The sequence below is a fragment of the Dama dama genome, chromosome 18, assembly GCF_033118175.1.
Source record: "Dama dama isolate Ldn47 chromosome 18, ASM3311817v1, whole genome shotgun sequence".
Classification (NCBI taxonomy): domain Eukaryota; kingdom Metazoa; phylum Chordata; class Mammalia; order Artiodactyla; family Cervidae; genus Dama; species Dama dama.
The window spans coordinates 60,427,681-60,453,042 of NC_083698.1; the positions used below are offsets into that span (position 1 = coordinate 60,427,681).

At 38.3% G+C, this 25,362-nt stretch overlaps 1 protein-coding gene across 5 annotated transcripts in view; it reads right to left on the bottom strand.

Annotated features, from left to right (window-relative positions):
- BBS9 (Bardet-Biedl syndrome 9) overlaps window positions 1-25,362 on the bottom strand; it is a 438,091-nt gene that overhangs the window by 75,339 nt on the left and 337,390 nt on the right. For all 5 annotated transcript variants that reach the window (XM_061165393.1, XM_061165394.1, XM_061165395.1 and 2 more), the window contains one exon: window positions 9,303-9,485. In XM_061165393.1, the coding sequence (XP_061021376.1) occupies window positions 9,303-9,485 (183 nt within the window). The remainder of the gene's footprint in view (window positions 1-9,302; window positions 9,486-25,362) is intronic.

A 25,362-nucleotide genomic window follows, 5' to 3' on the forward strand; every position in this document is an offset into this window, starting at 1 on the left:
GGATTCTTTACTGCTGAGCTACCAGGGAAGCCCTGTTCAGCGGGAATATAAAGTAAAAAGTAAGGTGAAATCAAATCTAGATGGCCACTCTCATCTCCCTTCCAAGCAGAATCAGTCTTTGAGATCTGGTCTCATTCCAAAATGTACAGATAAGGAAATCAGTGCTTAGAGAGCTCCATAATTTATTTAATACCTAAGGATACCCAGTTAATTAAGTATTTGCTCTAAAAGGGATGTGAACCTCAGTATGACATAATATTCTATTCAACTGATATACCACAATTTGTATTTTCTAACTACTAGCATTTAGGTTGTTTTCGTATTTCACAATTATAAATACAAACATTATGTAAGCAAAGAGATTTTCCCTTACTACTTTCAGTGCATTAACTTAGATTACTGGTGCCCAAGTGTTGGATTAGTTTTACAACCCACATTTTCCTAGAGGACTCTCTGGAAAGAAATATCAGAAATAGCTGGGTGTGTCTATTTCACTACATGTCTGTTAGTAGTATTTATTACCAAATTTGGCTAAATTAATACAGGTGAAGTGTATTTATCTAATAGTTGTTTATACTTACATATACTCAACACTGGTGAAATTGAAAAAATTTTATGTTCTTTCAATTAAAAAAGAAAAAGTTTATGTTAACTGATTTGAATTAAAGGATATGTCAATAAAATATATGTATAAATATTTACGTGTGGTGATCTGGCTCAATCTACCCATACCTTTTACCATCTGTACAGGAAAGATCAAGTTTTTTTCTTACTGAACCCCCCAAAATTTGAGGTTGCCTGCAAAGAAAGGGGCTAGTAAAAAATAGATTGCTTCCTTTACAAAAAAAAAAAAAAACTTTTAAAAAGCTACACAATTGCTGGAGGACAACACGTAATTGTGTGAAACATTATGAAAGTAAATGAGGTATCAATCCCCAGATACTTATATCCAACTATATGATTGATTTAAGCTTTAATTCTGTAAGGAAGCAAAAGAATCTGTCTTATATTCATTAGAATACAAGATAAGCACATAGACAGTTTTAGAGTATATAGTGAGAGCTAAACTATGTCATACCCCCAAGGGAAATTCACAAGAGAATGAAAGCCAGAATAAATAGGGAGGAAACAAAAATTGATCTGCCTCCTAAAGAGAGTGGATAGAAGGGTAAAGAAAGGACACTATTTTAGGTGAAGAAAGAAAGCTCTATTAGCCCTGGCTTGATGGAAAGAAGTTGTGTAGCCATGGAAAGTCAGTGTTCCCAGATGAAGTGGGGAAGCTGAGGAGTTGCAGAAAAAGAGTTTTAGAAAGAAGATAAAGTGGAGCCAAGTGACGGAAAATCCTGAATATCTGGAACTGGAATTCAAACTCAACCGGGGCAAAGAGAACCATGGAAAGTATGTAAGCAGGTGTGTGACAGAAGAACATAGGGCTGAGTCTTGCAGAGATGTGTAGGGCACACCAACACAGAAACAGGGACGAAAGGCTACTTCAAATGCCACCGCAGAAAGCCAGGTAGAATGACAAGGATGCAAGTCAAGGGGCGGTTCTCAGAAACACTTCCAAAAGAACAACAGTCACAACAGGGTACTGACTAAACCCAGAGGTGCAGCTCTACATGTGGTTACAGCACAGAGGGAACACCCGTTTTAGAGGAAAGAGTCACCAATTTTCACGGGTACATTTCTAAAAGAATGCAATGTCCCAGAAATGGCTAAATCATCTCTTTGTAATTGGTATATTCAAGTTGGGTAGAGTAAAGGCATTTTTTTTTTTGAGTATTTTAAGGGCTTCCCGGTGGCACAGTGGTAAAGAATCTGCCTGCCAATGCAAGAGATGCAAGAGATGCAGGTTCGATTCTCAGGTTGCAAATATCCTCTGGAGTAGGAAATGGCAACCCACTCCAGTATTCTCGCCTGGAAAATTTCATGGACAGAGGAGCCTGGTGGGCTGCAGTCCATGGGATCACAAAGAGTCAGACACAACTAAGCGCGTGTGCACACACACACACACGTATTTCAAGTAAATTAAATTAATTTGACTATACTTCCAGCAGGAACAAATTGGTAAGCATTATGAGGATGGTGATGATCATTACTGTCCTCATTGTGGTAGTAGGAGTTTTACTTCCATGGACAAGTCCATGGAGTCGCAAAGGGTCGGACACACCTGAGCCACTTTCACTTTCATATTTAATTCACACCTTATTTCACAAAGAATTTGAGGTGGCATACAGTGAAAGTCGAGCTTCAAATAATTTTTTGGTCACTTGCTTGGTCTCTTTATTTTTAAATGCATGAATAATGTTAAATGTGTCCATGAAAGCATTGTTTCATATTTGATATACACAAGGAAAGATTAAAAAATTATACATCACCATTTGTAAATGTATTCTCTTGGCTCCTAATCTGACGTGCTTCAACTATTTCAATTTTTAAAACAGCAAGCAGTTCATCAGAAAAGCTCTAAGATACATTATATTCAACTCTAGGGATGTCAAATATTCCATTACACAACACCAGTTGCATCTAACTAGTAACAAGGCAGAGAATGCAGCCATTATGAACACAAAACTAATTCTTTCATGTTTATCTTGCTGGCTAAGATCATGGGAATTAGCAAAATATTTACTTTCTGCACTATGTTCCCATAGACAGTTATACTTGTGATGATACTTGAGCAGTCATAAAGGCCGGCTTGATACTGACACCAGACTTCCTCCTTTTGTTTGTCTTTTAAGAAAGGGTCATTAATAATAGTAATGATTAGCGATCGCAGTCATCACTCAATCCAGACAGGAGGGACAATGGCCCTTACATCAAATCTGACCTGTGACGTAGAAGTCTTCAGGCCTTGCAAGTAAGTCTTGATAAGTCCCTCTGCACAATAGGATTTCCTATTATAAACATCTGTTTTCTCACATGAACCATGTTGAAAATGTTAAAAATAAGTTTCTCTTTCCATATCAGTTTGTACCAGGAATAATCAATCAAAAAGTAAGGCTGAAGGTCCAAATCTCCTTCCTTGACTGATGTAAATTTCCATCTTAACTTTCCCAGAGGATTTCAAACATCAGTACTAGGGAAGGTAACTATTAAGCCCTAAAGAACACAATAAACCCTTTCTTTTTCAAATAGTAGATAATATCTACTACAGATATTAAAAGCACTTTGAAAGAAAAGAAACAGTCAGGAAAGATGCTATGCAACATGCCAATATTCTCTCCATTTTCAGGATTGTACACAATCAGGTCCCCAAACCAGTGCTCTGTTGCTCTTTTCTTTAGAGCTTCTTCTGGAATCAGGTGGAACACATGAACATTTACAGTAGAAGAAGTATGAGACAGCCATCTGAAAATGTGCTGCTCCTTCATGTTTTCCTGCCATCTGCTGGACTTCATCTTACAAAATCTTAGTCATCTAAGCTGTTTACTAGGAAAATGAGAAGCAGATTTATACAGAGATTAGGAATGGCAAAAAGGATTCATCCACATAACAACTCCAATTGATAGTAACTACCTGTGTGTATATTCAGTTACTCAGTCATGTCTGACACTTTGAAACCCTTAGGACTGTAGCCTGCCAGGTTCCTTTGTCTACAGGGTTTTTCAGGCAAGAATATTGGAATGGGTTGCCATGTTCTCCTCCAGGGGATCTTCCAGACTCAGGGATTGAACCTGTGTCTCCTGCGTTGCAGGCAGATTCTCTGCTGGCTGCGCCATTGGGGAAGATCATTACCTAGAATGCTGTGTTTAAAAAATTCTGAATCCAGGTGTCAACTCAACAGGAAAGAGTGCATGATGATTATAACATCTACCAAGGCCATATGAAGGGGGTGTAGCAGCCCTTGTAGCAGATTCTTGCCTCTTCATTGTGCAAATGCACACATCTCCCCAGACGAGTTTCTTGTTCCTAGGAGAATATCTGGTTATTGTGCATATGACCAGGCTGATCCCATAACACCAGAAATAAGGGCTGCTAATGCAAACACCATGGCATAACTATATGTCAGTGGTCTACCCTGCTTTCACTAATTTGTTAAAATATGCTTAAGTTCTTAACTCAACTGACCCTTTCTCTCTTAATTCTCTCTTAATGACTGATAGTGCCATGCAACAGAAACCTCAGGCATGATGGAGATGTTCTATATCTACACTCTCCAGTGTGATAGCCACTCACCACATGTGGCTATTGTGCAATTGAAATACAGCTAGTGTGATTGAGAAACTGAAATTTTAATTTTATTTCATTATAATTTACTTAAATTTCAGTTTAAATAGCTACATATGATAAGTGGCTGTCATGTTAGATAGCCAATGGCTGCACAGGGCTAGAATATGCTTCCTTTATACTGAAGTAAATCCACAAAGGATGGGTACTAAGTCTATTTGGTTTCTTGAGGCATGCTCAGTGCCTAGAACAGTACCTGAAACACAGCAGGTCTCAGTAACTATTCATTGAATGAATAAATGGATAATAAGTGGACTGGATATAAGACTTTTCCTCTTAAACCAATCCTGAGGTATGTGCAATTTTTCAGCTTTTGGCTTCTATGCAGCATCATGGAAGGGAAATGTGTGTGATATCACAATTAAACACTCTCTTAGACTCAAAGAAATAACACATTGACCTAAATAGAGATTGTATTTTTCATAGAGTTTCAAGTAGACAGAGGGTCAGTAGAGGATTTAAATTTAATTTGAGAATTTAAATATTCTGAAATATCTTCACAAAAGTAAGAAAATAAATCATGCTAGAATTTCCCTAATAGGTACTCTGATAGAACATTATTTTAGGCAAAACCTCTCCATCATCACAGGACGACAGAAGGGATAATACCACATTATCCAATCCACAGATGGAACTGAGTTTAAGAGCTCAGTTTTTGGAGACACCAAATAGAACATTTACTGTTTTGGTTTTTTTTAAGAGATAGGAAGTATCCCTACAAAAACACATTTGGCATATATAACTTTCAGCACCTTAAAAAAATCATGTATAATAGTCTGCAACACCAGCATTTATTTGCCCCCTGAAAGTATTGAGAAGTGGTAAAAATGGAAAAGTATTAAAAAAGAGACAGATCAGAGAAAACAAAGATTAATTCTTTTCCAAAAGGGATGGCAATTTTTAACACAGATAATATAGTGCAAAGAACATTATTTTTCATTAGAAAGAATGATTCTAAATATTTTTGCTTTGTGAATCTGAGGCTATTAAGAAGAAAATATTCCAGAGTTGACCATGGCATTTAGCCTGCCTTGTGACACATGCCATCTAAATGACAATACAACAAACCAGTATGCAGTGCTATCTGAACTGTAAATAGAACATCTTCTGAGCACTTTCTCCTACCTCTCACTTACTGTGGGGACATCTGACCTTGAACTGAGAGAGAGGCTCTTCTGAAAATGTTGCCCACATGTCTAAAGTTCTCCCCCTCATACATGTACTCTGCCCTCCAACCTCAACCAAACCGTCTAAATTGCATTCAGATTTTTGTGGTATCATAATAACTTCAATATGGGATATATTTTCAACATTCTGGTCAGAGACTCCTTTCTTCCCCACCTCACCCTCCTTCCAAGTTATTTCAGGTTTGCATATTTCATTTTCACATCTCAGCGGGATACCCATCACATAACATTTATTTGTGAGGTCTAAAGGCATAACATGGGGGATTGTGAACTAGCATGTCAAAACCACATACGGCATGCATACGTCTTAAAGAATGAAAAAGGATTCCTTTTTTTCTCAAGATATATAAGCTGTCTCAACAGTATAAGTCCAAAGTGAATACCACAACCTAATTAAAGATGAAGAACATAACAAGCAATACTAAAGTGTCTTTTTTGATCTATTCTTCTCCAAGTTATGTTTTTATCAAACGTCTTGTCTCATTAATGACTTCAACAGACATAACAAGCATACACACCTTCTAATCTCACCAAATTCAGAAGAAAGTTGAAGTAATGTTCTGGGAGGTATGACAGCAGACAATACAGAGACAGGGCAGAAAGTGGTTTTGAGAAGTCCATTCACCGCCTCCGAGCATACTTACATACTCCCAATAATTGCTGTGCTTAAAGATCTCTAGAGTCAGAAATACTACAGTCTCTCTCAAGACTCAATTCCTACATTTGAGAATGTTTATTTCTAGGGAATTCTTCCTTCCCTAAGAGCCAGCTTCAGGAGCATGCAAGCTGTATAATTGCACAGGGCCTCACAATCAGTTTAATGCTTTGTTGCCACCATCTTGAAATTCTTAATAATTTTATCTTTGAATTTGTGCTTTGTAAGTGAAGTCTGATGAGACAGTGAAGCATGTGTGAGAAGGGAGGATGTGTGTAATATGCATGCCTCCTTCCTCCTTTCCTCGCTTCACATGCAGCCCTGTAGCTCAGAATCCCTGTGGCCCCAGGGTGAGTGGGAGTTCACGGAGACTGGAGGTAAGGAGGAGGAAGGCCTGTTCCATCTGGGCTGATTAAAAGAAGGAACTGACAGTCCCGAGAGGCTTTTCATTTGAACCAGAACTTGCGTGGAATGAAAAAAAGAGGCAATAGATGCAAAGAAACAGGAATGACTAAGGAAATCCGCTAGACTCCTGTTACTTCCCTATATTATTGAATGACTTACACTGAGACCGATAACACAGAAGGAAAGGGTAGGAGAGTGACACAGAGTTCCTCCTCCTTCAGCCCTTCCTTACTCAACAGGAAGCTGAAGGGAGGGAATGTTGGAAGATGTGCATAGGTTAAGAAGGGAAATAAAGAAGCTTAAGTTTTGTGCAGTGACTCTGTGGTTCTGTAAGAGTGAAATACACATGCATGCAAAAGCCATGAAACACAAATTGTATAACTGTGGTGATTCTTTAAATTTTTCTTTGTTTAGGACAACATACGTAATTAACAAGCAAAAAATATCATGAGAGAGAGACTGCAGAAACTAAAAAAACCATGTTTTTAGTACCTGTTTAAACAGCACGTTAGCTTTTTTTCCTACTTTCTTGAACAATGGATCTGCATTTTCATTTTACACTTAGCCCCGGACATTGTGCAGATGGCCCTGCCCTGCTTCAGATTCAATCTAGTACATCTGTTCTGCCAAGTCACTCTTGTTAGTTTCACCCTCATCGCCATTCATTCACCTAACAAATATTGACTGCACTATGGTCAAGCATTGTGCCAGAGAACTGTGCACTAAGAACAGAAAAAATAAGTAAGATATAATCCCTGCCCTCAAGTGTGGTTGAGGAGACAAATCACTATGAAAAGGTAGTAATATCTACCTTGCCTGGCTTTAGTGAGGACTATAAATAATATACTTAAAAAGAAAAAAAATATATACTTAAAGTAGACAAACCACTTCCAATGATGATGAGCACTCTATCCAACTATCTCATTTAATTCTTATCACAACTTACTGGTCAGGTAACATAGTGGTTTCCATCTTACAGCGATAGAAGCAGAGATTTAGATCGGTTAAGAAACTTGACTAGAAGGCCTGTGCCGTTAAGAGGTAGAACCAGGATCTGAGGTCACTCAAGTCTTTTTGACTACTAAATCTGAGTTCATAAGTGATAGTGAGGGCTTTTCCGGTAGCTAAGTGGTAAAGAACCCACCTGCCGATGCAGGAGATACAGATGTAATCCCTGGTCCAGGAAGATCCCACATGCCGAGGAACAGCTAAGCCCGTATGCTACAACTACTGAGCCAGTGTTCTAGGGACCACTACTGCTGAACCCACACTGCACAACCGCTGACTCCTGTGAGCTGCAGAGCCTGTGCTCCGCGACAGGAGAAGCCTCCACAATGAGAAGCCCGCGCGCCGCAACTGGAGAGTGGCCCCTGCTCCCCACAACTGCCGAAAGGTCCATGCAGCAACAAAGACCCAGCACAGCCAAAAATTAATAGATGAACATTTTTAAAGTGATAGCGAGTATTTATTAATATAATGCTAACCATTCTATTGTTTACTTTCTATTATTACAGTGTATATTTCTAGCTCCTCAAAGGCCTATTTTAGATGCAATTTTATCAACCTAAAAAAATGGGAATGCTAATTTTTTTTCTAATTTATTTTTACTACTTTGTTTAGAATATAAAATGTACCTTGATTTTTTTTTTTTCTTCACTCTGACAATCCTTTGACCCAACTGGAGAAAATCAGACTCAACTGACAAAGCTTGAGATTTTCAAAATCATGCTCATGACTTTGCTAAAATACAGTATATAAGTTAAAAACATGTCTTTGGAAGCAGAGAGACTTTGATACAAACTCTACTACCCACAAGCATCAGAAAGCCTAAATTTTCTCAAAATTGAGGCTCTCAAAACCTAAATTTTCCCATATGTAAAATGGTGATGAAAACAACACCTTAACTATATTATAGGTCCATGTTTAAGATTAAATGAGATAATCCTTGTAAAACACTTAAAATGTGGGACCAAAATTTCAGTTTTAGTACTATTATATTTAGTACCATGTTTTCACATGAGCTTAAAAATGGATATGAAATGACTTTTTTCTTGAAATGGTTTCCTCCATTTCAAAATACAAAAAAAATAAGTTCAAGGGTCTCTAATTTCCAAGTATGTTATTTCATTGTAAATAAAAGCATGCAATAATGGCATCTAGTGGTCATGTACCTCAATGGTTCAAGGCAACTAAGATATTCTGTTTATATTATCCTTCACCAAAAACTCCAAATACATATGCCAATTCTTCCCCTTTTTGTTCTAAACTGCCTATTCACAGGATCAAGAATAAAAAAGTTTATAAATTACATATAAAGAACTACGTATTAAAAAAAAGAACTTTATAAATGTAACAAAGTATCCCTGCAATTCAGCAAGGCTATCTCAGTTCTCTCTCTCTTAAACTGACACTTACATTTAAGAACATTGAGCAAATAAAATGGCTGAACTGTTTTCTCTGGCGGAAAAGGAAAGGATTAGCTAATCTGAAGGTTTACTGCCATCACTCTGGTGTTCAAATGACTATTTCCCTGGCTCCTAAGTGACTGAAGAACATATTAAAAAAAAAAAAAAAATAGACTGGATACCACATAAAAATGGACCATATACCTATTTTTTAAATATCTCTAGAAAAAAAAAAAAAGGCCTTTACTTGACATTATGGTTTGAAGAAAAGGAAAACAGAATTTGGATAAAAACAAAACAAAACAAAACCAAGCTTTCATTTGATACCTTAAAAAACACGACAGCCATGTGGTCTCTTTATAAAACCACAATCTTTTCAATAATGCTGGCTGTTACCACTGCAGGCCTGTGGGTCCTTACCAATTCCTGAGTGTCCTGCTGCAGTGGCAGAAATGCCGCTTCCAGAATAGCAATCTGGTCCGCACTGAGCTTCTGCCACAGCCCGATCAGCAGAATCACCAAATGGGTGGCACTTTTCAGCCTGGTGAATGACTGGAACAGATTGTCTTGGTTTTCCTCTACTGCATCTGCTAGAGCGATTACCTGTAGAAATTACAAACTTCAGTTAGGGATAATTTCACAATTCTCGAGCCCTCAACAAATTACATTTGGCACACTCTTATTTTTCTTTAAAACAACTTGATGAACTTTGTCTTCCACAAACACAAGGTATGTTGAGTAATAAAAGTTATCATTCATCTTTCGCTTCCTTCTTTAAAAAAAAGTACCCAAAGTAATTCCAAATCCATATGGCCAAGAGATGAAAATATCCATGAAATCATCTTAATGGGAACATTGTTCAGTGTCTACCTCAACACTGATTCACTTTCTATGGCGTATGATAATAGTACATGATAATATAAGAAGCCTCTAACACAGTTATTACAGCGTTTACTAGTAGTGACTACTGAGACTGATCGATTTAAAAAATTCTTATCAGAGTAGCTGCATTTACCTTGGGATTTAAAATAATAACTTGATTTTACCCTTTTCAGAAAGTAACTGTCTTCCTCTATTATTTTTTATATGTTACATGGTGTTGGAATAGCCAATATTTCTTGATTACATTTAAAAAGGAGACAATTTTCAAACATTTGACCAGTCAAGCAATGTCATTTTTAACACAAATGTCAGGTACCAGCCCACAGGGACCTGAAAGTAAAAAAAAAAAAATGTTCGGGGTGTATTAGCTTTACAATGCCAAATCTACTTAGGATAAAATTGGCAGGAGTGAACAGAATTGGTTTTTTTTTTTCTTTTTCATCCTCTTGAATAATCCTGTGGAAAAAAGAACTAAAGTAACAATTGGATAGAACACTGAAGACTGCCCATTGGTGTTTTATTTTATTTTAATGTCTTGGTGAATTTTGTGCTCATTAAAAGTAATGAACTGACTGGCCCAGAGGCTCAAGTCGTCTGACAGCCCCCAGAACAGGAATAGCAAAAGCCAAGGTATTGCAAGCTCCTTTCTACAAGTCCCCATCAGCTCAAGGGACTAGAGCTCAGATGAGTTTCAGAAGTCTAATGGAGATGACCCATTTCGTGATATTTCATGGCTTACTGACACTGGCCCAAAGGGCCTATTTTAAAAAATCATCATTCAGACAAATACAGTCTGCAGCTGTGTGGTCTCCCAAATTCCATGTAGGAGAAAGGCTAGAGGGGAACAGTCCTTAGAGCATCTTTGAGGTACTGGAAAAGAGATGTAGGTTAGAGAAAGACAAAGCACCCCGAAGGCCCTTGCCTGACAAAGCCAAACAAACCAGGATTCTTTGCCACTTGGTTGAGGGCTTGCAGGAGTTATGAAAGGCAGTCACACATCACATTCAGCTCTCTAGGGAGCCCTGGGAGTTTGGACCAAGGTCAGCATTAACAATAAAGCACACTGCTTACTGGGTGCCTACTACTGTGCTACTTCTCATTGGCTTTTGAAAGTACATGATATGCTATAACCCATGAGGATCTTATAATTTGTTGGATAGAAAACATACATACACAACCAATTAGTGGAAAGAAGCATTCCGGCAATAACGTCCTAATTGTGCAGAACAGAAAGTAAGTGCAAAAGAAGCTAGCTAAGGGACAAATTACTGTGGGCCAGAGTTAATATCCCTGGAGCCTCTTTAACTCAAACGAGGCTTGGAACTCATCCCTTCCCCATTACTTCAAGAAGTCCCTGCAAAGAGATGGAGAGGCCACTTTCCTTAAACCAAAACACCTGGAGTCATCTGCTTCCCCCACCTTCACCATGATTACAATGAACTTCTGCCAGAGTCTAATTTCTTTTTCTTCTTGTGAATGGCACTAATAAAGCTTCATTGTGGGCGCCATCATATCAATATTATGACACAGATGCTTTCTGTCAATAAGTCCAAATCACACAAAGATCAAGGTGATAAACACCTCCTGAGTGCCAGGCATGTGCAAGAATCTGCAGGAAGTGCTACAGGGAATTCAATGGCAACAGATAGAACTCCATCTTCAAAGAGTTTGTAATGGAGAAAGGAAATTAAAACAGGTCAAGGAGGCAAACATTGACAACATAGGGAAGGCCCAGTAGACTATTAAGGAGGAGAATGCCACTAATGTTATGATTATTACATTAACAACAATCCCTCCAATTAATTTGGCATGAGCTGTATGCCAAGCAACCTGCTCTGTGCCACACAGGTATCAGCGCCTTCAATCCTCACATCTCCACTGAGACTTAGTTGGCAAGATCTCCATTTTATGGATAAGGCCCCTGAAGCTCGGCAGATGTAAGGAATGTGCCCAATACTGTACAAAGGGTGTGTCTACTGCGCCTGTGCTTAAAAGGGCTCCACGCTTGGTTTAAGTCCCTGCTGTCTCTGTCTTAAAATTCTCTGTCTTAAAATTCTTAACCATTTTATTTTTGAATCTGTGCTTTTTAAGTGAAGTCCAGAGGATAATGGAGCATGCACATGATCTGAGGAGATATGCTCACTGACTCAGAGAGTTTAATGCTCTTATATTTGCATTTTAAACTGCCATCACACAATATAAAGATTCCTCATAAAATTCATGCTAACAACTTAAAATTTTAATTTTTCCTTACTTGGAATGACATTAAATAGAAACTCAAAACACCACCAGAAGGTGTGAGAGACCACTGAAGAAAGGAAAGATCTTTATATCTTAGTAGCTGTCTTAACAGCACTTTCTTCTACCTTTTAACAAGGGCCCTGCATTTTCATTGTGCACTGAGAAGTGCAATTTAAGTAGCCAGTTTGACCATCACATAGTAAATGAGAGACCTCCATTCAAAGTTGGAGACTCTAAAGTCTGCATGAGATCCAAAGCACCTTATAGGTTCAGAGAAGTGCCTAACTACCAGTGAATGTGGAGGGCCTTGGGAAGCAAAAGATAGAAGAAGAATCAGACACCACGGGCTCAGCCAGCTCCTATAGGTTCAGGAGAAAGGACTGATTATTCAATTTTCAGGAATTTTGTGAGCCAGGTGTTAAATATGGCCATTACTAAAAATTAAATTATAGAAACTTTGGCAAGTTACGGGAAAACAAAAGTAATAGTCAAAATGCATTACTTTCTAATTATTTTACTATTATCTAGGCCCTTGAGATTATTTATGTCACTTGCATTTGTATGTTGGAAACACTCTGCAATGGGGGCGGGGGGTGGGGAATAATGCCCAGTTCTTCCCCACTCCATATTCAGTGACCTCACACTAGAAGCTTGAAATCAGCCTTGGTGGAAGTATTTACAACATGCAAATCAACAAATGTTATAAAGTTAGGCTTCCCACCCACCCTGCTCCTCGCAGACAGCCAGTTGTTAAATAGTTACTGGCATGCCACTGAGAAGACGTGCCTGAAATTTGTCCTCAAGAACAGATACTGGATAAAGGGGCTTTAAAAGGAAAGGAAACAACCTGAGCAAATGCATTAAAACACAAACGTAGAGGCTGCTTGTTTAGCAAGGAACAAATATTCCAGTTTGGGAAGAGCATTTGATGAGACAAAAAAGATCATCTGGGCAACCGTCGCAGAGGAAGCAAAATGTCAAGGTGAAAAGTGTGCAGGTACTGGGAAGCCACAAAGTATTCTGAGTGTGGGCATTATCTCACGGAGACAGTGCACTAAGTAGCCACTGGATCGTAGCAAACATTTAGGGCATTTGCTGGGACTTAAGTGAGGCTTTTATGCACGTTCCTTACTATCAAGGGAAAATTCTTACTAAGTGTAACAGCATGTCAGTTCGTGGACCCACCCAACTTGCTAAACACAGCTGTGGTGGAAGAATGACTTCTCAGTGAGACAGCAGCCCAAGCCACAGGATCTTTCCTGAGCAAGACCCAAAATACATCAATCCCAGAGAAGCATCATTTCTCTACGTTTCAGTCTCACTGGATATATTTCTGTGCCATTGTGGAAAGAGTCCGCTATCCCCAAATGGTCACAGAAATTGGAAAGAAATGGGATAAACAATTCCTTATGTAAATTACCCCCAAGGAAAATCTTCCTGACCTGCTGGCCAGCATGAAATACTAAACAGATCTCCATGTTCTCAATTTAGTCTTACACATAACAGCCAAGTTTACTCTGTGCACCACGAGAGCCAAATGAATTTAGCAGAATTAACGCAGTAAAAGGGGACGGAAAAACTAGACCCACCAAGATTTAGATCTGTCTGACCAGGGCCTAGAGGATCTTACAGCTCACCTGGAACTGAGAAATGAGGCCAACCAGCTGCTGGGGCTTACATTTGAGGGAGAGTGATTTTTCAGGACCCATCACTGGCTGTACAAGATGTGTGTTCCCTGGTGTTCGACAGAACTACAGAAAGGAAGGGGTTTAGGAAACAATGAACGCTAATGATTTCAAGCACAATGTGTTGATGGCCTTTGTTTTGCTTTTTCAAATTGACGGATTCCAAATAAAATGGAGACCCCAAAGGACATCTCTGTCCAACTGCCATATCAGTTGATGCCAAAGTAATGAGGCAGAGGTCCAGGGAGCTGCTTGCAGGAAAACGCTCAACTCATAAAGTGAGTGTGAAATTAATCCCAAATACTTTTAGCTGCCAAGATAGGCTCTAAAATTGGTTACAGGAAAGCAGCAGCAGCAACAGCAGAGTAGACATGAATCATACTATGTGAACACAGACTTGTCCAATTTCTCCACCTAAACTTACCATCAAATCTGCCTCCAAATCTCATGTGTGGCATGTAGAACCCCATTACACTGCTGTTTAGCTGTCATTTACTGAACCTCAACTGTGGGTCAGGCACCGGGCTAGTGCGGTTATACTCAGGTTATCATTTGGTCCTCATAATTACCCTCTGAGACCAAAATCATCGATCCTATCCCAGATGAGGAAACAGAAGCTTAGAGCTCTGATGAACTTAATACTGAGAGGAGCACACTGCCTGTGGTCATGAACCAGGACGGGAAAGGCAGGGATATTAATCCTATCTTTGGATACCCCCGGTTGGATGACCTTTTTTCTGCCCTGGTACACAAGTGTATACAGTTGACTCCACAAAATAATCCAGTGGGTTCTTATCCCAATAATCAAATAAAGACATGAGGAAAAACACGACTAATACATTGCAGCAGTAACAGTATATGTGGGCTTCCCAGGTAGCATTAGTGGTAAAGAATTCACTTGCCAGTGCAGAGACACAGATTTAATCCCTGGGTCAGGAAGATGCCCTGGAGGAGGGCATGGCAATGCACTCCAGTATTCTTGCCTGGAGAATCCCATGGACAGAGGAGCCTGGCAGGCTATAGTCCATAGGATTGCACAGAGTCAGCCACAATTGAAGTGACCTGGCATACACACATGTACTTTAGTTAGGATTTCCCTTTACTGGGGCTTTTAACATAGGTTGAAATTTCCAGGTTGCTTTCTGCCCAAAATTACAGTACAAAGGAAATCAATTCACACAGTGTAAAGGATGTTTTTTTCTCTTAACCAAGGGAATTTAATCATATTCCATATAGCTCAAATTATGAAGACTTTAGAAAACAGCTATTTCCTAGGCCTGTTCCTTTAGGGAAGTTATTTTTAAAAAGGAATGATGGATTGATTTTCTAAAAATCATATAGTACAATACTTTCAGTGATCTGAGCAAGTTGATGGTATGTAATAATAATTGTCATCATTGATTGAGGGTCTTCAGGAGCCAGGCACTATGCTAAATCTCTTTACAGGGATTCTCTCATTTCACTCTCAGAACGATTCTGTAAGGTAGACACTAATACTGCGTGTGTGTGTGCTAAGTCGCTGCAGTCTTGTCCGACTCTGTGTGACCCTACGGACTTGTAGCCTGCCAGTCTCCTCTGTCCATAGGATTCTCCAGGCAAGAATACTGGAGTGGGTTGCCATGCCCTCCTTCAGGGAATCTTCCTGACTCAGGGATCGAACTTGCCCCTCTTAAGTCTGCTGGATTGGCAGGCAGGTTTTTTTGCTTTGTTTTGATTTTAACCACTAGCACTACCTATCCTCATTTAAAAAACTAAGGAGACAGAATCACAGAAAGGGTCAAGCAGTTATTAAGTGAGGGAGCCAGAAATCACACCCAAGCAATCTGACCCAAGAAACGTCACCAAGTAACATTGCCTGCATTAACTTTCTGCCTGCACATTAGTTTCATCATAGGCAATATGTGGAACAAATTCTATCAGAAGTTTCCCAATGGGAGGTTTCAGCTTTACTGGCCCTTCAATAACCTATACGAATTAAGATAGGCTTATTTTAATAAGAGGTCAGCATGGATGAATGAGTAGGAAAACGGATTTTTCCTATGATATGGATGAGTTTATACATCCCCCAGGGCAGAATGCAATAGGCTGTGCTGGAATAGGCAATGGCCTGGGAGCCAAGAAGACAGAGCCTCTAGTCCTGGCTTCCCTACTAAATAGCTTAGGTCAGTGTTCAATGTACTTCCCTTTCCGGGGCTCTAGTTTCATCACCTTCAAAATGTAGGGGTGGGAAATATGATCTCTCACATCCATCACAGCTGTGTCAGATGCAAAAACTCTTAAATTACTTTTGGATAATTTATTTTGAACTATCCATGCTTCTGCCCCATTTACCGATTCACTTCTTCCCCTCTATTTGTACCCATTCTGAGCTTTTCATTGAATGGTTGTTGATTTGCAGCTTTTATCTATAAAATGGAGTAGGAAATGGCAACCCACTCCAGTATTCTTGACTGGAAAATTATATGGACAGAGGAGCCTGGCCATGGGATCGCAAAGAGTTGGACATGACTGAGCAAAGTACACACACATCTATAAAATATCAGTAAGAATGTTTTTCTTTGACTAATTCATAGGATTATGAGAATTAAATGAGAGAAGTAAAAAGATGAGCAATACCGAGCATTGGCAAGGATGTGGAGAAACGGGAACCCTCATATCTTACTAGTGGGAATATGATACAGTCACCCTGGAAAACAATTGGCAGTTCCTCAAAAGTTAAACACTGAGTTACTCTATGACCTAGTAATGCCACTTCTAGGTTTATGCCCGAGAGAACTGAAAATATATGTCCACTAAAAAAACTTGTTCACAAATATTTGTAGAAGCATTATTTATAATAGCCCAAAGAAAGAAACAAACCAAATATCCATCAATTGATAAGTAAATAAATTAAATGTGGCATATCAGTATAATGGACTATTATTCAGGCATAAAAAGAAAAGGAGTATTTACACATGCTACTATATGAATAAACCTTAAAAATATTATGCTGAGTTAAAGAAGCCAGTCTTTTCTGTGTGTGATTATCTTACACTATTCATGTTGTATTATTCCACTTATATGAAATGTCCAGAATGGGCAAATCTATAAACATAGTCAGCAGGTTGGACATTGCTTAGGGCTGGGGGGTAGGAGGTGGACAGGAGGAAATGGCAAGTAACTGCTCATGGTTTCTTTTAGGGAGGATGAAAATGTCCTAAATAGACTGTGGTGACAGCTGTATAACCCCTTGAATATGCTAAAAATCATTAAGTTGTCCACTTTAACTGGGCGAATTGTATACATGTAAACTATATCTCAATAAACTTATTAAAAATGAATTAAAGTACTATGAAAGCATAATTCATAAAAGGCATAAATTAACAAAAATAAAGGCATTTATTTAAGATACAATTTTGATATATTAATGGATATATTTTAATATATAAAGGGTATATATTAATATATTTGGTACATTGTTATATTAATATAACAATTTTGATATATTAATGCAACTAGGACTTAACAGTATTCTAGATGACAGATAATCATATGAATTTGGAGTCTAATAGAACTAGGCCTGAATGCTGGTAATGCTTACTTACTAGCTATACAACCTCAGGCTAGTTACCTCTCTCAGACTTAGTTTGCTCACCTAAAATAACATTCCTGGTTACTATTTCTTAACATTTCACACCGTTAAGGGCTTCTCTCAGTTTAATAACACCTGGTAAATTCTACTTTTACTGTTAGATTAACCATGACATTGAGAAAGGAAGAACTTTCTCCTGGTACTTGAGGCCCACTCCCAACCACTGCCACCTGAAGTGGTGGGGGACAGCTGGTCACTCTGCAGTGTTCCCTTGGCCCGCTGCGTGTGGTCACTCAATGGGACAGTGCTCATTCTATGGCCAAGTTTAATCAAGTTTCAAAACAAAATGTCATGAGACCCTGTTTCAATATATTACTACAAGCTATGTAAGTTACATGTATTAGATTCCCTTTTTGATTTCCAGAGCAATTCTATTAAAATACACACACACTGACACTCAACTTTGCCTGACATGACTTGTTCTCTAGAAATCCTCTGAGACTTGTTAATCAGAGAGCTAAACATTGCTTGATTTTCCTTTGTATCTTACTGAAAATGCTAGAAAATTTGGTGATGTGAATAAAATGTTTATGAAGTTACATTATGAGAAGGCAAAGAGAAAACAAAACTTAGACTTGGCCCAGAAAATTCCAGTATAAAAAAGAGCAAATGATAAATCTTCAACTTGCCATCAATTTTCCAATACTCAGTACACAGTGGGTGTCCCGTAAATGCTGGTTGAACTTGTGAACCTCAAAATCAGTCCACCTAAAAACCCAGCACAACTAGGAGCCATACTAAACTAACTCTTAAATCCTAGACACACTCAATCAGGCACTGTCAGGCTCCCAATTTGAATGGAACTCAAGTGATGTCACATGGAAACAACAGACCTACCTCAATATATCTGTCATCTACTTGAAAAAAAAAATCTCTCCAGTTCACCTTAGCCACAGCTGCCTAACCGCCAAGCTACAGACAGCTCTAATGACTACTGAAATGAATTTATTCATCACATGGCTGCCCTTTGGTTAGAAAGACATTCTAAATCTAGGAAAGACTTGGAAGCAGGCAAGAAATAGGGCATGCTTCCTACTCAACTGTTATTCATGGTGGCATCTGCTATGGACTCTGACATAGCAGAGGCAATAAGGAAGAAGAAAAAGTGTACCAGGTCTAAACTTATACTTTGGCTAAAAAGATCCAATTTGTATACAAAAAGAATTATTCTTTTACCAAAAACAATGAAATAAGGTTCAAACTGAAGAGATGATTTAAATGCTAGACAAGCATACAGAAGTGTATGTGCTTAAACTTTTAACTAGATAAAAGAGAACTCTGGGTTTTTACTTTAGAGGCATAGCAAGAATCTAGTTCTTAGCTACTTTTGCTACTATGTTATTTTGTATAAATGGGATGGGGGACTGGATTACATTCTATTGTACCTCACATGAAGTAAAAACCTAAGATTTCCCTATAACATGCATTTAGCTGAAACTTCTAAACCAAGCCCAGGATTAGAATACATTTATAACCATGCTACCATTTTGGGTAGCTATTAAAACAATGGAGAAAGTGTATCCATTCAGTACAAAAACTTCAGTTGCACAAGTTATTTATCTTAATAAAAAGAGGCCTGCTAATTGCCTATATCACCTATGCTTTGGAACAGAAAGCTATGATTTTTGTGACTCTTTGAAGCCATGATGGTTTTTCTGGTTTAGGATTATAATGTTCCGTGACACCAATCTACACTTGCAAATGCCTTGAGAATTCATATAAAACTGGTTTTAGAAAAGCAAATTATCCCTGAGAAATTTCTTTATACTATGTACTGTAGAACCACTCCTCCCCCCACCATTTTTTTTTTTTCTTTTTTAATGATCTGCCTAGAAGAATATAAAAGGTAGACAGTGCTAGAATATAGACTTTGGCTGGGACTTTTAAGATACATACCATCGATACATAAAAATGTTAAATAAAAAAGACAATAAATCATTTATAAGTGACATAGAGACAAATTTTGCTATTTCTGCAAAGTTTATTCAGCAAATAGACATGTAACTTAATCAGCTGAAGGGAAACTAATTCTAATGCTTGGCTAATATAATGCTAAAACTACAACTGATCTCAAACTTGATTACCGTTTGTACCACCTCCTTCCACACCAGGTGACCAAGTTTTTACCCTTTTCCATAAAATTATCTACTTAGAGCCAAGTGAAACCTCAATTTGAAAAATAATAATTAATGAACTCAAGTTGTAAAAAGAATGAATGCTCTCCAGACCACTCATTGAACAGATCGCAGTTAAAGCTGGAATCTATGGCTGGCAATGTCAGAGCTCATTTTACAAACTCTGAAGAATGCCACAGTTATCACTGTCCAAAAACAACATCCACAAGGTCTGATCTGAATGGTTGCTAAGTTTAGAATGTTCCAGGCCACATTCTTACACGCAGACATGTCGGTAGTTACGTAGCCACCCACACAGCCTCGAGTACCATCTCCAATGAGGGGAAATGGTGGATAGAGGAGCAGTTGGCAGGTGTTGTAAGAGCATTCCTTAGGAAATGCTAAGCCACATTAGTAAGTGTGATCAATTAAGACATGCTGACGATCCACCCAAAGGCAAAAGGAAAGACTGGAGACCCCAACAGCGCCAATGATGCGACCAATCATTTCCTTGGTTCCAGAAATTCAGAAGTGAACATAATATGTTCACAATAAAGTGAAGCTATTGAGCTTTCTTTTAAAACATCTGCTTTTTCAAAGAGTCTATTTCTCTTGAACCTGTGGATTTTAATTAACTTTGCTTTTTTTTTTTTTTTAGATAAAATACAGTTATACCACTACTATCTGGTAGTACTTTGACAAGACATACAGATGTCTAGATGCCTCAGACAACATGGAAATAAGACCAAAGGCAATGAAAGGAGCTGCCTGGTTTCATATGAAGTAAAACTAAGGTAGACTGTGGGCATGACTACAATCACAGGCTACAGGGACATTAGAATTGCAGGTGGCCTTGCTGAAGATATGTTGTGCCTGACATCTACTGTTCTGTAAACTCCTTCAGATCAGAGACTATTTTATGGTTTGCTGTACCCTTCCCAAGGGTGTGTCTCTGGTTCATAGCAGGCCCTCAATGCATGTTGGTTGTACTTAAGTAAATTTAAATGCCCAAGATCTCAGCCACACAAGTGTCCATTAAGATGGCAATTTACAGGAATACTACCTTGGCAATGGAAGTCTATCCCTACATAGGTGAAAAAAAACAAAACTTACCATTTTAAAAAAGTTTTTATAGGCTTTGTTATTTACTGGGTCTACCACAGGCAATAAATAACTAGGCTCTGAATTCAAGCCTTCTACACATTAGTATTAATGTTATATTACAATGAATTACTAAATTCTTTCAAGTCTTCACTGCTCAATTTATGTGGTGAGTGTTACAAAGTCTGTAATTTAACTTTAAAATACAGCATCATAGACAAGGTCATGGGATGAGAGCATGTGAATCAGCTTAAGCTACACTCTAGAGCAGAGTTTCTCAAACTCCTCATTAATGATATTTGGGGCCAGATGATTCTTTGATACAGGGAGCTGCCCTGGACACTGCTAGAAATTTAGTAGCATCCATGGACTCTACACATTAGATGTCAATAGCACGCTTCCTCTAGTTGTAACAAGCAAATATGTCTCCAGACATTGCCAAATGTCTCTTTGGTAGCAAAATCATCCTGATTTGAGAACTGTGGCTTAAGAGTTTGGGTTTGGACTCAAAATAATCATCTCAATCAGAAGCAAAGCCCACAAGTCAGAGGGGTCTACCATAAACATTTAAGTTACTGATGTCTCTAGAAACACTGCAGACTTTTTAATTACCATAAATGAATGTCAGGAATGAGTTTTGATTAGTGCAATCAAAGGTTTGATAATCAGCATTATGAATGCTAAATTAGATACATTGACAAAATAGTATGAATAGTATTTTGAATACTATTTAAGATGAATAGTATTTAAGATAAGTAAATTAGCTGAATATTTTTACGCTCATACTCTTCTTTCGGAGAAGGCAATGGCAACCCACTCCAGTACTCTTGCCTGGAAAATCCCATAGAAGGAGCCTGGGAGACTGCAGTCCGTGGGGTCACAAAGAGTCGGACATGACTGAGTGACTTCACTTTCACTTTTCACTTTCACGCATTAGGAAAGGTAATGGCAACCCACTCCAGTGTTCTTGCCTGGAGAATCCCAGGGACAGGGGAGCCTGGTGGGCTGCCGTCTATGGGGTTGCACAGAGTCAGACACGACTGAAGTGACCTAGCAGCAGCAGCAGCATACTCTTCTTTGCATGAACAGAATATAAGAATCCAGGAAGACCCTGAAGGGATATGGTCTAAAGTCTTGAGCCTAAATGATCCTGTGTCTTGCCTTTGAAGCAGAAGATTTCTAGCTGTCTGATGCCTATTGTGAGGATAAATGGATCCTGCTTTGGATTACTGTCTTATCTGCCTCAAGTGAACCTTTCCAGGAAGGTGATATTCTAGTATCTAAAAGATACAAAGATGAGCCTTCCCCAAGTCTGCAGAATGAATGAATTATTCCATGCATTTAAAAGTTTATTTCATAAACATATTCATATGTGGTAAAATTTTATATGAGCTTACTTTCACTATAACGAGGAAGAAAGCTTGTAGGTAAATAGCTCGTTCTTGTTCATCTCAAGTATTTTGATGGCTATAATTACTTACTGAAAAGAATTTAAGAGTTACGCATGACCAAATTGGCAAAGGTAGTGTGCAGTGTCAGGTTTGTGCTAAGTGATGGGGATATACAGTATATGACTTAAGAGCTGCCTGCAAAGAACTAACAGTCCAGCAATAAAAATAAATATATTAATAAAAACAACAGCTGCTGCTTACTGTGTGTTCAGTATGTTCCAGGCACCATCCTGAGAACTCTATGTATATTATTCCTGAATCTTTCAATAACTCCTCTAGGTAATTATTATCTTCGACTGATGAAGGAAACAAGATTCAGAGAAGCTAAATAATTTGTTCAAAATCCAGAGCAGTTCCTATATTCAAACCAGGACTGTCTAAAACTTCCAAAGCCCAAGTATTTCTCAGCATATCACATCCTTAGGCACGCACACACACACACACCATTCTATGTTAGATGTGTATTAGTTGCTCAGTCATTTTCAACTCTGTGATGTCATGGACTGTAGGCTGCCAAGCTCCTCTGTCTATGGAATTCTCCAGGCAAGAATACTGGAGTGGGTTGCCATTTCCTTCTCCAGGGGATCTGCCCAACCCAGGAATGGAACCCAGGTCTCCTCCACTGCAGGCAGATTCTTTACCACTAAGCCACCAGGGATGATTATCGGGTTAATATGAGAAAAATCTATAAATGAGCTCCCCCGCCACCAAGAGAGATGACTTTCTGAAGGTGAAGAGCCCACAGATTCCTTTGTCCTTCTTTCAAACAAATCCACATTTGATTGTTTGAATGTCTTTGGCTCAGAAAAGCACTCATGAGTCCTAAACATCACTCCTTACTGTCTTCCATCTACATCTCTGTTACCTGCCTGGCCCTGTACTCATTTGAGTCTGTGATCCCTGCAATAATCATAACCTTTAAAAAACAAACAAACAAACACTACAACAGGTATGGCAAAGTAGAAGTCAGCTGCACTACAAATGACTGAATGTAGGCTCTGGTCCTGTCCCATCCCTCACCACAGTTTGTCCCTAAGAGCATCCCTTAATCTCTTTACACTTCAGTTTTCTCCTCTGTGAAAAAGAGGCACTTGCTGTAAAGAACAAATGAGATATAACATAAATGTGTTTGTCATGACACCTAGCACACAGTAAGCACTCAATAGAGCTGAGAAGTAGCAATATTATTATTATTATTATTATTTGGCGTTCCCTGACTAAACATCTGACCAACATATTTTTATTAAAACAAAACAAATAGAGGTCCCTCTAAGTCCAACACATACTTTTTGTTTCTGCTAAGTAGTTGAAATTCTATCCTAAAGGAGATCAGTCCTGGGTGTTCACTGGAAGGACTGATGTTGAAGCTGAAACTCCAATACTTTGGCCACCTGATGTGAACAGCTGACTCATTTGAAAAGACCCTGATGCTGGGAAAAATTGAGGGCAGGAGGAGAAGGGGATGACAGAGGATGAGATGGTTGGATGGCATCACCGACTCAATGGACATGGGTTTGGGTGGACTCCGGGAGTTGATGGACAGGGAGGCCTGGCGTGCTGCAGTTCATGGGGTTGCAAAGGGTCAGACATCACTGTGTGACTGAACTGAACTGAACTGACGTAGTTGAAATAGACTATACAAGGAAGATATTATCTGCCAAGACAGGTATGGGTTACAAGCTAGTTTTAAAACATAACTCACTTTCTAGTTTATTTAACTAAACCAAATAAGTGTCAGAGTTTAAGTCAGAGTCCCTCAAGTAGAATCCATTTACCAGAAATCTGAACCCATTTTCAGAGAATAATAAGAGAAAAAGATTATTATCACACCAGTAACTGATTCACACAGACACTTTTTGTCTAAATTTTTGGAATTAATATCCAAAAATGTGATGATGAGATGAATATGGGTTAAATAACAGATACCACAGCAAGTCATCCAGACAAGAAACTTTTAATCTGGGGATAGAATGCCATCTTGGCACTTTAGAGGCGTGCATGAGTGATGGGAGAGATTATAGTTTAGCTTGGGAACCCAAGGGAAATAGCTCTTTGTTTCAGTTCTCTATTGTTTTATCCAACAGCCATCATTTTAAGTCTACTAAGGACACCAAAGAAAAGTTAGGTTTAGCAACCTTTAGAAAAATTATGATTTGATGATTAAAAATAATTTTATAAAAGATTATACACATTATTGGGAAACTTCTCACCACCAAACTTCTAGGATGATGGGAATCCATTCTGGGAGGAATCTGAGAATGAGAAGCTGACCAGTCACAACTTATTTTACCAATGTGCAGGACAGTTAGATTATTTCTCTGGTTTTATGACAATTTTTGCTTGAACAGAGATAGGAACAATAGCAAGTCTTGGTCATCAACACTACTTTGATCAGGTAGTAAGTAATCAAGTTTTCTTCTATGTACTGAAAAAAAAAAATCTTAAAGTCGATTTCAGCAACAAAGAGTTAGAGTCAGACTCATTTAAAAAAAAGAGGGGTGTGGGTTGGGGCCAAAGCTCTAAACTGGTCTTTATACTAGTTGACTATTCTCTCAGTCAAATTTAATTCCTTTCAAGAAGGGAAATCTTGGAATATCCACAAGGTCTTCCATGATGTTCTAGACCAAAGGTTTTTCAATAATTTATCATTATGGGAATTTCAACTGTATTGATTGTATTGATCTAAAGACTTTATCCTGAATGTTATAAGGTATCTCAGATACACTTACCACTCACATATATTATCAATCAGTAGTAATGTGCTGTGAAAAACCAAGCAAACTTCATTCCCAAATATGAAACTACTTATCTAGAGGTCTGATAAATTCCTTTCCTTTAATGAGAAATAAACCCTAAAATTAATAAGATCAACAGTAGAAGAATTTAGCAATTATAGAATCAAAATTGCAGCCTAAATCATAAGACCACAAAGTTCATTCGAGTTTTTCTAAACTCGAATGCACTTTTCGGCCAGCCCAATATATCTCACAACAGTGATTTATTTACATGTCTCCATTCCCTAGATTATATGTTCTTCAAGAATGAAGACTACATTCTTATTTAAAGTTCATGACACTGTAAATATTCAATACAGTCATCTGAATTCAACTGAATTGAATTTGAAAAGGCCTTCAAAATCATCTAGTTTAAGCCCCTTATTGTGTGTGTGTGTGTGTGTGTGTGTATATATATATATATATATATATAAAGTGCTAAGGCCAAGAGGTTCAGTGACTTGACTAAAACCACATAGAAGGTCAGTATTACAACCAGGGCACATTCATATCTTGCCTTTAAGGATTTTACTTACACTGTCTCATTAACTATTCACAACAATCTCCCAAATAAAGTGGGGTAAGCACCTACAAAAATGCA